At 42.2% G+C, this 16,946-nt stretch overlaps 1 protein-coding gene across 1 annotated transcript in view; it reads right to left on the bottom strand.

The window, feature by feature from the left end:
* The window catches only part of LOC137884723 (cyclic nucleotide-gated channel beta-1-like), a 32,452-nt gene extending 22,149 nt beyond the window's left edge, over window positions 1–10,303 (bottom strand). The window contains exons 1-3 of the mRNA XM_068726687.1: window positions 9,621–10,303; window positions 1,951–2,199; window positions 1,132–1,674 (exon numbers count right to left, since the gene is read on the bottom strand). Of these exons, the coding sequence (XP_068582788.1) occupies window positions 1,132–1,674; window positions 1,951–2,199; window positions 9,621–9,770 (942 nt within the window). The 5' untranslated portion in view covers window positions 9,771–10,303. The remainder of the gene's footprint in view (window positions 1–1,131; window positions 1,675–1,950; window positions 2,200–9,620) is intronic.
* Window positions 10,304–16,946: the final 6,643 nt, after the last annotated feature.

Here is a 16,946-nt window from a genome sequence, read left to right as displayed (position 1 = left end):
TCCGTAATCAGTGTTCAGTTACATTGAAATATGTTGACTGTAAAGATTATAGCGTATGATTCATATCCTTTGAATACTTCTTCAACTATTTAATAAACCCTCATGACCGATGGAAGGGACCAGTCCCAACAGGATAAACGCGTTTCAGAAAAAGATAAAAGGTGATAATAACTTTGTATTGATTTGCAAACGGAAAGAAGTATCTATATCCGTCATGTTTTCAGGTGCTGTCGGGTGAGGGACTTCTTATTCACAGAGTCTCAACATTAATGCATCACTTCATCAAACTTCATCAGAAGTTCTGTAATTGTCAAACATTCACTCATGAGTGATACAAGATTGAGGAAGAATGTGACATGATTGGAACGAGACCAGCAGCAATGTGACCAAGAGGGAACGTGAATAAATTAATCAGGACTTGGTGAGGTTGGGAAAAAAAGAAAAAAAAATGTAAATACATACATATTTCACCCTCTCCCCAGTCGTTATGCTGCGCAGTCCAGGCTTATGTTTAATCTCTTATTACTTCAGATCTGTCCTATTCAATCCTAACTTGCCATTGGTTTGTATGTGCATTGTTAAATATGAAATGTAGTTCCAGTATCCTAATCCCTCTACTGGGAATGTTTTGTCACTGCCTGCTAAAGAGAACACAGCAGGACTTCGCAATGCAGTAACGCACTTATGCCAAAAGAGGGCGCTGCTGTTTTAAATATGACGGCACATTGTGTGGAGTTTCCACAGCAGTGGTGTGATAATAACCAAACACTGCCTGTGACAAATGTCTGGAACTGCTGTGTCTGCTGCAGCAACTCTAAAGAGTCACTTCACTCAAATGATGAATGTTTTGGAACTGAGGTCTGCAAAGGATTTATGTTTTATTTGCTTAAGATTTATGGTTCCTGTCTCTGAGACACAATGGAGGTGAATGGAATTTTGCTTGTGTTGCCAATAGTATTGAAAAATGAGACAAATGATTTGGACAGCGACTTCTCTTCCAGAACCAGTGACCCCGTTAACTGCGGAGGATTCCCAGAACTCCCTGTGAACTGTTTACACAGGAACTATTTCTCCAGTGGAAGGTAGAGCGCTTCCAATGAAAACTGTTCAACAGAAAGCAGCTGTGCTTACCTTCTTGTTGGAAGAGCTTTGGTGAGTACAACCCGAGTCCAGGTTGTTATTGGGGGCAGACACATTGTTCCTGAGAGAGGGAGACCGCAGCCCTTCCTCCCTCTCTCCTTCCTCCTCCTCTTCCTCTTCTCTCCCACTCTCTGCAGAATGTTCAAAGTCATCACTGTCTTGGTCCATCTCTTCCTCGTCCTCATCCTCCTCTTCCTCCTCGCCCTCTTCCCTCTCCTCCTCCTCCCGTCCCTGCTCCTCCCCGCCCTCTGTCCTCTCCTCCGCCTCCTCCTCCTCCTCCTGGTGACTGCTGCTGTTGTTGTTCTCTTCCTCTTCCTCCTCCTCCTCGTCCTCCTCGCCCAGCGGCTGGCCTCGTAGTCGCCTCTGCTCCGGCCCCCACATCCATCGGGCTCCCTTCTCTCCTCCGTTCACTTCGTTTGGCGGACCCTCCTCGTCTTCCTCCCCTTCCTCCTCTCCCCGAGGGCCGTTGCTGGCTCCCGATTCACTTGGCGCCCATGGTTGTTCTCTCTCGCCATCAACCTGCGACGCCTCAGGCTGTGAAGGGCCAGAAAAACAAAAGAAAAAGAAATGCAATGTCTCAAAGGAAAAGTCTGATGCTAAATTAAATCCCTTGTAGATATACTTGCCTAGAAGTTCCTAATTGGTAACCACAGCGCAGGCCTAAATCAAATTCACACAATTACATTGACTTGATCTATGCATCGTCACACCTCAGCCTAAAACTCGCTAATCCAATCTAGATTATAGGTTCACATTTCAAACCCTCCCATAGGACGACCGTATTATTTGTTGAATGTCAGTTGGCCTCACCCTTTGCTGCAGCTGCTCTTCCTCCTCTACTACCCGGTTCATGTGCTCATCCTCATCACCCTCCTCTGCTGCCTGCTGGGGTGCCCGGGCCGTGGAGGAGGCGTTACCTCGCACTGCCGGACCCCCCGGCCCCCGACTCCGCCTGCTGCTGCTGCCCCCCGACAGCAGATCCTGGTTCATTTCCAAAAGCCAGCTTGCTACCTCCTGGACCTTCGCTAGGCTGTCTGAGGAGGAGAAGGGCTTGGCATTCTGCAAAGAGACAACAAAAAAATACATATGTTAATTGTTTACTTGTGTCCACACATTTCTGAGGTAAACATCAAAGAACTGCTAAAAAGAAAGAATCATTGCACACACACACACACACACACACACACACACACACACACACACACACACACACACACGCGCGCTCAACTGCTTGTTTCCTCCCAGATAATCGTGAATATCCTTCACCGTATTCTATTCTTGCCCCTGATGTAAAATAATGGACATTAAACATTTGCTCTTGGAGCCACGCTATCGCTGCTCAGCAGCAGACAAGGAAGAAAAAAAAAAGGTGGGAGTGATTGTGTTTGGCTTCCGATCACACAGCGTTGGAAGCAGATTCACACATGAAGACGGATGGGCGGAAAAGCCTTGAGAGCTACTTGTATTCCAGGTTCCTAAGTCCAATCTGTCAAATGCAAAAGCGAAACACGGCTTAAATGTACCAGAAGCCTGTCCAACAACTGTCCTTAAGATCTGAGTCCGTTAACTGTCCTTTTGAAGAGACTTCAAGCTGCATTTAAATGAAAGACACGTTTATCTTCTAAATCCGCCGTCTTGCTGCTATGCATCCTTTGCATTATGAAGGCAAAATAAAACAAAGTCACAAAGCTTACTTCTGCAATGCCTCAAATGTAGAATCGAACGATGGGCCTCAAAGCTTTATCTACAATGAGACAGCTTCTCCCTCCGACACCGAGTCACAGACGGGAATCACACTCGTATCTAATCCGTCACCATCAAACCATCATCTCTCTTGAGCTTGAATTTCAATCCCTAGGTCCTCGCACTTACACACATGATTGCAAAAACTACATTTGGATACTTTAACTCTGGGTTTTGAGTCGTCACTTGAGGCTATAACAATGTTCTAACAGCAATCTTTTCTTCAGGCGTTTGCGGATTTGATTAAAACAGACCCTGTATATATACCCACTCCATGCCTCATGTCCAAATCTTTCCCCATGTCGATTCCCAAATTAGGCTCCATCCCAAAATCTTGTTACGCGTTTCGACATTTGTAGAAGCTAAAGTTGTTCTACTGGGAGCAGCGGTTCATTAGGTTTTGGTATATTCCATCACACCCTCAAAAACCCTTTTAACCTCTTTACAGGGTCACAGGGTGGTAGTAGTATTACAATATTACAGCCAGGGATATTTTGTGGAGCTTTCCTTCTGTGCTAAAGGGCCTCAGGAAAGAGATGGTGCCGGGCAAATTTGCGATATGGGGTTATATAATGTAACTGACTTGACTCCGACAAAGCCTCCAAACAGGACACCAAATCTCAGTCGTCACTGCATTTGAAACGGTAACACAGCCAAAACATGCCAAGGAACTGACTAAATGGTTGCATCTAAGGTCTGATCACAGTCTGCTTATGTGGTTAGAAAAGTGAAAGAGGACAGTTGGCTTCCTCGGTTGACATATTGTACACGTTGTGAATTATGATAGTATGATCCTGATAAAAAAAAAAGGTTTCCTTCAAAGAAACTCTTCTTCTCGTCTAAAGATGGTTGATGTTGGAACGAGTACTACAGTTTTTATTTTATTAGATTTGCAAGTAATATTTCCATTTTTCCACAGGCAGCATATTTGAGTGCAAGTGCTGAGCATTTGCTGGCAGCTCTCAGTGCGTTTCTTAACAAAACAAAAACTTTTTAGTTGATCAGAATCAAAATAGTCTAGTAAAAACCACTGAGATTTAATGTAGTAAAATAAAACGGAGGTGTATCCTCTTTGCTTTAGTCTTTAGGTTTTCTAACATCAAAATCCATGGATTCTGAAACCACGACAAGCTCAAACAAACACTCAAAAAGCCCACATTTTATTCTACCGACTCAACCTTCAAGTAGCCAGAAAGACTTATGGAAATGAAGGTAAGTGGTGTGACTCTTGGATGTGTGGGTTGGTAGCATGCAAAGCAGTTCTTAAGGCCTCTTTAGTAACAATGACTTCCTCCAATACATGTGAAGCTTTAAGACAAGTAGTAAGAAATAAGTACTAAAGTGAAGCTTCTTCATGCAAAAGCACCAACTTTGCATAAATTAGTGGCAGTGAAGTTTTTTTAACACCAAATAAGGCATTTCTTACTAATCGGCTATATTGAGCTATACTGATTTTTATAAGAGAGCCAATAAGAGTAATATATTAATGCAATCCATGAAACAGATACACTGATGACATGAATACACAATGGAATACAGTTCATTCAGGAAACTGGGGCAAAGGCTTCACCCAAGCAACGAGACACTTTTAAAAAATGGAGAGAGAAATTCCCTTGAGACGTGAAAAGGCCAAAAAGATTACAGAGAGGATTTAATATTTCATACTTCGTTATTTTGTAAAAGAGTACAAATGAAAAGAAACAGCTTAGTTGCAGCCATTTCCTTCTTAATGCACTGCAGCGCTTTCCGATTGTTATGCATATAGCCTATATTGGATTGATTTTAATAACTTTAATGTACTTTAAGTGTTGGACGTCCACATTAGCTGCATAATTACAGTGCATCGCAAGGCAGTTAAAACATTATTATGGCTGAGCACACACTTTCCTGTCACTTAACATGCACATTGTGATTTAAGACCACATGGTGATCATGCAGTTACATACAATTCTCAAAGTAGTCCACAATAAAGACAAAGGAATCTTCCAAACAGCTGTTTTTTTGTGAACACCAAGACAAACTTGGCAAAATTTGTTCCAACCAATCCTTAATCTTTAAAAAAATTATTATTTCTGGTTTAAAGCTTTATTGGATATCCTCTTTATTCTTGATTTATAGACTAGTTACAGTTGGAGGTTCACTGTCAGGCACATGAGGTCACAGGTTCACTACTGGTCACACACACACACACACACACACACACACACACACACACACACACACACACACACACACACACACACACACACACACACACACACACACACACACACACTCCTGAGAAGAAGTTTCATTTGGTCTGCTTTCAGGTGCCAACGGGTTTTTTCACTGCCCAAATGCGGTCTTTAGCTGATCTTCACTGTGACAAATTAGGAATCGGCTGTGCAGAATCTCCAAATCTCCCCAATGAACGACATGTGAAATGAGAACATGTCTTCAGGAGGCTCAGGTACTCATCCGTCTCAGTGAAAACCAATGACTTTGACCTCGAGGAAGAAGTCCCCGGTCCCTTTATGTGCGTCCGTCTTCTGCTTGGCGGTCCCGGTGCTGCGGTGGGAAGCATTAGACCCATCTCAGATTGCACGGAGCCCTCTCTCGGGACTGCTCAGTTCACTGCTGTGAGCTCAGAAGAGGAAGGCTATGAATAGCTAAAGCTGTCCCTGCCTTTTACCGGAACGGCCGAGGTTTCCGTTATTAGTTTCCTAAATGCAGCATGAAATTAGCTTGTTGTTGTTGTTCAAACAATCGTGTGTAGCGCAAACAGTAGCGAGGCTGACGCACAATAAAAACAGGACAAATGTAACCGAGTCTTGATTAATTTGTTGGTCGGGAGCTTTATTGTGTTTGTTTAATTATAGTTGTAAAAACACTTATTGTTGTGTGCGTGTGTATATAGTTATCTTTCACCTTCAATTAGACACAAAGGCACCTTTAAATGGCAAGCAGCCCATCGTGTCAGACTACTGTGTAGACTAGAACAGAGGGTACACTCATAAAACTGCTCTTCTGTTGACGCTTTTAACGTGGTCGTACACAAACAAAGACCCCAGGAACACTTGTAGTGAACAAAGGCTTGGCACATGGCCTCTAGTATTGCAGGACTAAGGATAGAGAGTGATGAATGAAACTTGTGCATGCAAGAGCGATGTAGTGGACAGAAATAGCTGTGGGAAGCTGGAGGGGGCAGGTGTGAGACTTGTGTCTCCTGAAGCAAACAGGTGACACAGGTGCCCAGGAGATGGAGAGCCACTGAGAGTAAGCGGAGAAAATCAGAGCGGAGATTTAAAAAAAGGTTTGTGTCCAGGCTGGCAGGGGTCGCCAACAATCGCCTTAGAGGGATGGCAAGACGCAGTCAATCACCTCCTCAGCGAAGCGAATGTGCAGTCGACCTCATTAATAGCGCCGTTAAACGTTATAATGAATGCTATTCAGAGCAATAACATGTATATAGACCAGCCTTGATAGTGTGTGGCAGTGAGACATACATCCAGACCGTCCCAGGTGTAGCTGCTGATGGGGGGGGGGGGGGGGGACAGACTGATCTACATGATGTGATGGGTGGGCAACAGGTACGCATTGACTTTCTATGGAGAGCATCGGCCCCACCACAAAAACTAAAACCAAAAGTCAGTTCAAGTTCATGAGCTAAAATAAGAGTCAAGTTATTTTTCAAACAGCTCACTCAATCACTGCTGTTTCCACTTCAACTCAAAAGGCAGTCGGAGATGCAATCTAGTGATGGCTGTGATGTTGTAGGTCAGAAGTAAGCCAGTCGAAATTTGCTGCAAATTTATGATTTAAAAATGATTTATACGGGTGTTCTGAGCAATATGCAGTATCTGATTAACTGTGTATCAGCCTGAACCTATTGCACTCTGATCGTCACGTGCCAGATGTCAGAGAAATTAGATTTTTCTTTTCAACTGCAAATCTCTCCTTGAGAACTTATCTTTCACATAATTCTTACAAAAACACAAACAAAAATAAAAACATTCTCACAGGGAAGCTTTCAGTTGATATATCTTTAACAGATCGTTAAAGCTCTCAAACACCAATAATAGTAACGGCCTAGAAGGTCCAGTACTGATCAGGTTACAGAAGTGAGGCACTCATTTAGTTCACTGCAGAGCCTTTACAGTTAGCAGAACTCCTATTATCATCTCCCATTAATCATGTGATTTATTTAGGTAGCTGAGAGTAAACGCCCGTTTTATTTAAGCTGGTTAAGAAACCAACGTTTTGAAGGTAAAGAGACAGTTTGGACAGAAGTTTGTGAAGACACTCGGGTTCAATTAGTTAAGAAAGTGGTGCCAAAAGTAAAATATTACATTGTCAAGAAAATGTTTCAGGAGTGTTTGAGCTGAACACACTTTATGTAACATCTGTCACCACCACTGTCTCCAGTTAATGGCTTCTTTGTGATTTAAGTCTGGTTTAATGGGGAGTGACAGTTCTGATTGAGGTCATATTGTATACTGAAATAATCAGTGTTCTACTGACACCTATTCATGAATCATTGATGGTGGTTGATTATGTAAAAACAATGAGGCATCTATGAAAACATGCATTTCAAATCGTTCAAAGTGCATCTTGTGCTAATGAGGAGATTCTGTTTGATGTTAAGATTGTGAGAACTGAGAGCAATGGGGTGGGGGGGGCTGAAGTGTGACAATGATCTCTGAAAAAGATGAAACTCGACTTAAAAAGACACTCAATTGATTAAAGCCTGCTGGATGCAGCGAGCACACAAACCTTGTTGAGAATAAGGAAAGACAATTAGAGGACCGAGCTGAACACATAACTCTCACCAATATGACCTGAATAGAGCAGCGGGTCCGGACACAAACGATTGGCTGTTCACAAAGCACATGATTAACAGATATAGATCGAGCAGCTGGTGTATAGTGGCTCCTCTCGGATGTTCAAACAGCCTAATAGCAGTGGGACATTGGCGGAGACTGAACAAACAACGGGTGTAAGAAAATATTTAGACTTCTCAGTATCAGGATATTATGTTTTGGTTTTATCAAAAGCCAAAGATAAATATAGTCTGTGTGTTTCACTGTCTGTTTACATTTTTTTTAATTTGCTTGATTTGTTTAGCTTAGGAATCCTAAAAGTACGTTTATTGTATTTTCATACAGATATAGGCAAATGTTAATTCCTTTGCTCAGATTCCACAAAAAGTAAAGCTATGATGTTAGACGCAACGGGGAATGTGACAAATCCTTTCAAAAAAGGAAACTTTTCTTTACTCAGTTTTTATGCATATTGTGGCGTGTTCTTCATACCGTGACAGTTTTCCTAAAGTTAGATTAAAAACACAATATATCGCCTTGCTTACAGTATATCATAATGTATTGTAACCCCTGTATCACACATTGTATTACCAGATTCTTGCCAGGACACAGGCCTAGAATAAACCACAGACTGTTTATAAGAAGGAGACGTATTCATTGTGACGTCACCCATTGGTTTGTGGACTGCCGTTTTGAAACCTCGAATTCGGCGATTTGGCCGTCGCCATCTTGAACTTTTTTTCAGTGAACGGAAGTCACCATATTTGGAAAGCGGAGGAGTGACTTAGAGAAGCCGTATACAGCTCTGGGAGTGAGACGAACCAATATTAGTATTTTTATCTCATACCGGCCTCCTGAATAACTGCGACATATGACTTCTAAACTATTGGCTTTTGCAATTTTTAATTCTTTGAGCCAAGAAATGTAATATTAAAAAATGTTATCCAAGATTCCTGTAGAAATCCTATAAATACACCTCGTTTGTTGAAATCTTTGTGTCTCCAATTCAATGCAGAAGCTATTGATCGTTTCTATTTAGAGCCGGTGCCCTGTGACGTCTCAGAGGAAGAAAGTGAGACCTCACTCCCCGAGCTGCTCCACAGAGGGAGAACACTTTACTTCACACTTTAGAGTACTTCACTCTGTGACAATGCTGTCTCGGGAAAACAACTTCTTTTCAACATAAAAGTGACATAAAGGTTTTGTCTACAAGCACCACGCCTCCTCTGAAACAAATCACTCATTATCTCTTTATTTGAATTGTTGCCATGCAACAACATCTTCCTTGGTGGATTTCTGTCATTACTCAGAGAGCATAAATCTTGTTGGAAACCAAAGACAATCAATCTTTACTGGGAGAATGGCCTTCTGCCAGAAGGACTCTGGAAGGGACTTGAAATCCCAGTTAGTGCCGGCCAACTATTAAAACAGTCATGAGCACAAACAATGAAGAGGGAACCCGAAATGCTACAGCCATGAGACAGAAGTCACACTCTCATTCACACACACTGGCACGTGCACACAAGCACTTAAGACACAATCCCGTTTGGCTTTTATTTGTTCCATTAGAAAAAGCTTCTTCTCCTGTAAACCACAGGCCGTCTGAAGGCATCCATTTAAGTGACTCTGCCAGCTGAAAGCAAGTCCACTGTTGTCAAGGCAGCCAGACAGCAGTTAAATCACCTGGTTCCATTAAATAATCAATTACCGCGCCGCTCTCCCCGGCAGCACACTTCTTATACCTGGGAAATTGTTTCAGACAACCAAAAGGCAAGATAAAACAAGGAAGATGCATTTCACACACTGTGCTTTCTGCAAATGATGCTTTCAGGCCCCGTGCGTTTCCTTGCACTGCACACGGGTGATAAGGCATGAAAACGCATACAGCCGACTGATCGGGGGGGGTCACGAAGACGCAGACGTGGCTCCGTCGGTTACCTTTGGTTGAGGTGGGCAGCCGTTGGCCAGTCGCTGCAGCTGTTCTGAAGTGTGGCTGGAGAACAGATCCGAGCAGCACGCCGTTCGGCCCAATCTCTTCATCAAAGAGGAGATGAAGCTGCAGCCACAACCGCACATCGACTTGCTCATTAGTAGCCCGGCTGCTCTGGGGTAAGAAGACGCGTTGGAGAAGAGAGACGAGCTGCAAGCCACAGACACTTCCTGGTCCTCGTCGAATCCCCTCAGTTGTGCTCACAGCTGATGCCTTTGTCTGTAATTATTCCACATGGTGCTGCTCCACAGGTACTCCATCTACCGTCTATCTACACTCCGCGTAACACAGACGCCGACGCTCACCTTAATCCACAGTAACCGCACGCGAGTTGTGAAGTGCAGTTTGTCGGTCCATTGCCCTCGCGATTGCTTCCCACTTACTCCCACTGCTGTACTTCTTCTGTCTCTAAACAGCGCGCACCTCCTCCTCCTCCTCCTCCTGTAGCTTCCCTTTTCCCATCCACAAAAACACTGATACTGCAAATAATACTCAGGATGCAATGTCTGCCACTACTGGCTTCAGTCCCCCACAATTTCCATGCATGTCTTTCCACTGCCTCCGGCTGCTGTGCAATGAGGATGCTATCACCGCCAATGCTGCTGCTGCCACCACTGTACACACACACCCCCCCCACCCACAGCGGTAAACCACTCAGACTGAGCTCCTCCAACTTGCCGATAAAAGTGCTTCCCATGACATCTGAGCTCCTGGCTGTTCCATTAATTGAGGAAGCAGTGGACAGAATATTAGAAGGAATCCAAGCCACTCTGCGTTCACCAGAAGGACTGATGAGCATGATACAGTCAGAGACGCAGAGGGGGAGGGGTCCAGGAGAAGCGTTTAAGGGACAATAACAGAGCAGACGGGATTAGTATGGTAATAATCTGCCACTGCGGTCAAGATGTGGCTGATGTCTGCAGTAATAATTATGAGAAATACAATTTCTAACAATATGATCAAGAGTGGAAAATGAGCACTCTGTAAATTACTGCACAGATTTCAGTTATTAAGCTTTTATGAATGCTAATAGACAGAGCACATTATATGACACACGCAGCCAGCATGTCTGTGATTAGTGCCGATACAGTGCAAACATCTGCAATAAAAGTGCATCCTTTTTAATTCCCTTTGAGGGTCAACATCTGGCCCAGCTTCGGGGAGACGGCGTGTTCACCGCTCAGCTCATCCACAGCGTTTAAACCCGACGAGTTTAGTGACGCTAGGGAGGCAACATGAACATTGTTCAGCACAGTAGCTAATAGTTACCAGAGGTGATGAAGCTGTGAGGCCTTGGGAGGGAGGGAGGTAGCGAGTGGGAGGGGCGGTAATAACGGCGAGGCAAAGACGGACGATAAAAAACTGAGAATGGGTTCTCTGTTAAAGGAACAACAGCAGCTCGCTATTAATAGCACACATATAATAAACTTAAATGGCTAATTCAGATTCACCGCCTGCTATCGCCGCCAATACAAAGACAATGAAAAATGGTAAACAACACTATGCAGGTAAAAAGTCGAGCGATGGTGGATTTTGTTTAAAGATTTTCTTTTGGGGGATTCTGTGAGTTTTGTTGCCTCACTTTCACTCTGGACAGCAACCGATTTCAAGTTGCCATTAAAAAGGTGCAAGTAGAGTCTTTTCTTATCATTTCTAATCAATTTATGGATGTTTATTCAAGATGGACATCGGAGATAATATATCCTCTGGAAGTGTTAATCACAGAACCTAAAAATGTTCATGTCTTTGTATTAAGAGTGCACCTCACAGTTAAACCTAAACCTCCGTCTCATACGACAGTGAACTAACTGTTTTTGGGACCGTTAGGACATCACAAACCATTTTAAAATGTGACCTTAAGTTTGACAGCTCAGAATCCAACTGATCTCCTCCAGTTCTTTGTCCTTTTCACCACAGCAACGCTGGTATTTGTTTCCCCTTGTCAGACTACGCCTGAGTGTTTATATTTTTGTCCGATTTTGTCACCACCTTCGCGGTAAAATGCAGCCACGAAACTTCACGGCTGTGTAGCCGAGTTTAAAATAAAGGTCGAGTTAGAAGCTGGGACACCTCTCCTCTCAGTTTCTCCTGCTAAGAGCAAATCTGAGTCTAGTAATGTCTACATATGGTTTATGTAAAAATAAATTGGCTTCATAATGGAATACAGTTTTAATACATCAATAGAAGTGTGTCTCCACAGAGGGTACAGAAGTGTTTAGGCCCTGGGCTGTCCACCCTGCTGCTCAGTGCTCTACTACTGGCTGGGTTAAATGACGCAGAGAGATCCACTTTAAAATCGGCAGCCATTAGTCTCTTTTCATGTGGATATTACCAAAAAAATGACAACTGTTATTGCTACATCGGTTTATTTGGGTGCCGTGCATCCTGCTTTGGTGTGCAGCTGTGACCGACAAAGTGAAGATGGTGGTGGAAGGGCTAATAAGGAAGCACTTTAAAGAGGTTCTCCTCGCTCACTCACGTCTTGGTGCCGTTGATGAGAGTGCCACTAAAGGTGACACCTCACTGTGAATCACCGCAACAGAGACTTCCTCCAACACCAGGTTGCCGTCGCCCGGGAACCACCGGCACATCAGGAGAGAAATTGTACACATCAAACAAAGAGAGCTCCATCTGTAATCATCTAGAGAGAAGAGGAAACTATCAAACTGGAACAAGGACAAAGGGTTGCATTAAGGAAAGTCAAACCTTCCCTCCACGTATGAACAGCGACTAAATGTTTTAAATCAGAATGCTCCAGAAGGATCGCGTTTAGTGTTTTGTTCTTTTCTCGGCCAGGACTGAAAGGCGGGGTGAAAAGGGTGCCCTGCTCATTATTTATAAATATTGCTTTTCGCAGTGTCAGCACGCCGCTTCAGTATCGATCCATAGAGAGGAGACTCGCTGCACCACAGCGGAGGGTTTCAGAGGAAGACATAATGACTGGAAGCTTACATGCGGCACGGATGGGGAGCATCAAATCCCAGTGGGCCAGCTTGACTGGCATCTTACATGGAATGAATATCGCTGTATTATTCCCCCCCAAAAAAATTAAAACGGACTGTATAAATTCTACAGTGTGCAGTGTGCCTACTCAAGTAATATTCAGCACTGCATTAACCGAACAAAAGCTGAGCAGATCGATGCTGTGCTCCATAACGATCTGTGTTGTTTCTTCTACTCAATGGGGGGAAATCAGGCATCGGACAAAGCTGTTGATGAGTTTACAGTGAGTGCAATATACAAAGTCAATGCAATGCTTATACCACCGTCATCTCCAAGTAATGATTGTGTAGAAACTGTTTATTGACTAGATTAAAAATTTACAAAAAACTATAGGTTTAAAGAGCCAAGAATGGATTGAAACAGGCTGACTTCAAAACTTAATTTAGTTTTTAAAAGTGAATTAAAAAGGCCATAAAATACATTTGACAAAGTCTATGAGACAGGCATCTGAACAGCTGAAGGCCAATGCAGCTTTTTGTACTACAAATGAAACTTCAGTCATAGGTATAGCCCTGGATGATGATCACAGCTGTAGTCATCTCACCACAAACAATCACAGTGGGGCTCAAAACAAAAAGCTGCGTCACTGTTCTACTGCCGTCTGAAATGTGGCATCCTTACACCGCTGCAAACTATTTCTCTTAGAATAGCCTTTATTAATGTACTCAAAGAATATTTACTCAAACTAATCTTTACTATCTTCTGCTGTTGTGTTTTTACAGACTAAAATAAGTAGCTTTCACATATGATTTTCTGTTAAAGCCAGTGATGAACTGAAATCTATTTAATCCTATCTTTTTGTCCCTGCATGTAAACATCTTGTGTCAGGAAATGTTTCGATTTACCAAAGACAACTCAACTCAAACACCTTTTTTAAAAATCATCATGTTTGCTGGTTGTATGTTCACATTCTCAGCGCATGAAATACTGAAATACATCAACAATTCTATTCCCAAAAACTTGCACGACTCAAACTCATGCACTTCATCCTTAATTATGCTCCTCTGAAGCCTCTTTGTATTATTCTTCACTACTGAAACATAACATTTCATGGCTTTTCAGCCATAAAAATCTACTACCGAGACATTTTCTGCACAAAAATGTCGGGGTGAACCAATTCCACTTTCTCCTGATACCAAATCCTCGTTATGGATTGATGGTGATGATCCGATACCGGTGCTCTTTTTTAAATCAAGGTGTAGAGCCAACGACACTGTACACCTACATGAATATAACGGGTCATAAAAACATACTTTAACCTCTACTGATGATCTCTTCTTTGATTTAACTTGTGTTTCACAAAGTCAGATTTGATATTTGTTTTCTTGGCAAGTAAGAAGATGGATTTAATGTTGGAAGCCTGTGCAAAGAAAAGAAACAAAAGAGGAAACTAAATGCCTTATGGCAAAATTCTTAAACATTTATTTATATACCATGTTCATACTGCCAATCCCTAAAAACTAAACTCGTACAGTTGAGTCAAAAATACTTTTGTTTCTTAATATTATTGTCATGATGTCAATTATTTCTCTTGTTCTGATTTACCCGCCTCTATATCCTGGATCTAACGTTTTAAAGCTGTGATCCTCAGCGTTGAATGAAGCCAATAGTGCTGCGACCGCCGTCTGTCCAGTACATCTACAGCTCGCTCTTCATTTAGAAAACTGATGAGGCCACTAATGAGACATTAAAGTAGACAGCTGCAAGTAACCACTGTCTACTGTTTATAGAGTCTATACGCGTCCCAAACAAAACAACAGAACCATTAATGCCGGCAGAACTTCACAGAGGTATATTATTACGCCAACAGTGACCTAATCTTTAGTGTTTGAATATCAAAGTGAGCAACACGCTCTGAGCAATACGATTTGTAGACAAATGACTTCAGTGGTTATTAATCAAATGGCAAATGGTGCCATTAATCTCTTCAAACCAATTAGTGGTTGATACATTTAAGTGGGCTTGCAAATTATGTCCTTAATTATCAGGAAGCGCCCAAATTTGGACACACTGAAAGGGAAAGCACTGATGAAGTGGGATAGTAAAACAGTTTCTGTTAAAAGGATGAGTAATTAATTTCAAAACTGCACAAATCTGTGTGTCGCTTTGCATTATTATCACAAGATGTGTCGTTTGCAGACGGACCATTTTCTCTGAGCAGGCTGCACTCTAGTGGAGAAAAGGCAGATTGTGGATCATTTCTCACCACTGGAGAACATGTACTTACTAGCATAATTATACTAATAATAATAATACATACAGTACATAATAGGGCTGGGCCATAATTCAATTTATCATCTTTCAATGGAATCATATCGGGATGAAGTCATAAATTGATTACAGCAAGCACATATTAACTCAAATTCCTCCAAAAATATGACGTGAATTATTTTTTGTTACCTTTAAGTGACCCATATTGTGATTTTGGCTGAAATGTCCAGCCCCAATACATATTGTAACATCAGAAATTTACACTGAAAAATACATTTGACCCTCAGCAGAAATCATCTGTGGGCACCGCTAAAGTCCAGTAAAGTCACAATTTCCTGTCTCCCGACACAGGGACGAAGCAGGATTTCCTGTTTCCAACAGGATCTCTAAAGCATGAATGACTGAGAAAGTGTTAAGCAAACCCCTCAAAGGACGACACAGACCCATCTTACCCTGTTACACTGTCAATTTCACAATAAAACACAAAGCAGCCTCAAAGCATAACGATAAAAAACAGATATTACAGACCCCATAATTGAGGATTCCCTAATACAGCAGTGAGCTATATATTCCAACCACTAAAAGCCATTATAGGAAGAAAAAGAAAATTATTCCGCAAGCTGGAACTTATGACTCATCTTCTGTATCCATCATCACATTACAAACACACACACACACACACACACACACACACACACACACACACACACACACACACACACACCCCTTAGAGGAAAGTATTCTAAATGTTTGGTGCTAGTCCACAAAACAATGCATACCTGGTTAACCACATTTACAGAGACAGAAGCACTATTCACCTACTGTCTCTAGGACACAGTTCAAAATACTGACTCACATTGACAATGACCGTCCTTTAGTGTATACAATTAAAAGATGTCTATAGAAGACATACACAGCATCTCATTTACTTTTCATCTGCTACAGACTCGTTAGGACTCGTGGTCATGTGCAATGTAAACATGACGTTAATCACTAGCAAAATACGTCTGAATATATGAATAAAATGATCAAATCACTGCAGTTAAAGTTGTTTAAACTTTCCAGACTTCTGAAATGTGCATCAGCAGCGATTTCTTTTCTTTTTACCGTCCCCAGCAGTTATCCTCCATTATCAATTGTGTGTACGCTCCTCTCCAGAGCAGGCAAAAGGCTGTTCTGAATTATTTACAGAGAATGAGGGGGTGAGAGGTGTGGGACTGATTAGAGAGCGACACAGAGGATGGTTAAATCTCAGACCTTTCACTGTCTGCTTCGGAAAGCAGTTTCAAATTCTAATTTTTTAAAAGGGCCTTTCATTGAAATAACAGCAGTGCCCTTCTTCCTACACAGAAGTTCTGCAGCCACTTTTCTTCTATTCCTTCATGTTCAATCTGAAAAGAGAAATCTCTGCCAGCGAATGTAACGGTGAGCTCGCTTCAATGAATCACATATCAAAGTGATTTGGTTTCAAGGTGAAACCTTTTGTTTTTCTCAAGTAGTTGTCAAACATTTTAATAAATAAAAGACGCATTTGTCATTTCTTTTTGCAAAGGACTGACAGATTCATCCTTTTCCTGAGCACAAGGAGAGGACACTGGGATTCACATCCCAAACCCTCCTGCTGAATTATTCAAAACCCCATATCAAATTTCCTTTATCCGGTCCCTGAGACCAGTGGTAACAGTTTTAGGGGAAGACAATGTTAACATTTGGACATTTGAGTGCCAGTCCACACTTTAAAAATGCAGCAGCAAGCCACTGCTATGTGCTATCGCTTTACCTTTAATTCACAGGCGCGTGCAGAGGATGAATAATTCACGCCTTGCACCACACTCATGGCTTTAAAAAGGAAGAATCCTCCTCACAGCGATGAGAACTGAATATTCTATGAACACATTAACTGTGTGCCTTTTGACCCCGTAAACACACAAGCAACGACCTCAATGTACACAACGATCAATATCTGCAACTTGACCCTAAGAACATGTGCTGAGTGTGAAAAGGTGAAAAAAAGTTCACTATTTACCAGATTGGAAGCTTTTCCATTGCCTCTCAACGGC

This window comes from Cebidichthys violaceus, unplaced genomic scaffold (assembly GCF_023349555.1).
Source record: "Cebidichthys violaceus isolate CVI_PGR_0920_01 unplaced genomic scaffold, fCebVio1.0.p SCAF_4, whole genome shotgun sequence".
Lineage (NCBI taxonomy): Eukaryota > Metazoa > Chordata > Actinopteri > Perciformes > Stichaeidae > Cebidichthys > Cebidichthys violaceus.
This window is presented reverse-complemented; position numbering and strand designations above follow the sequence as displayed.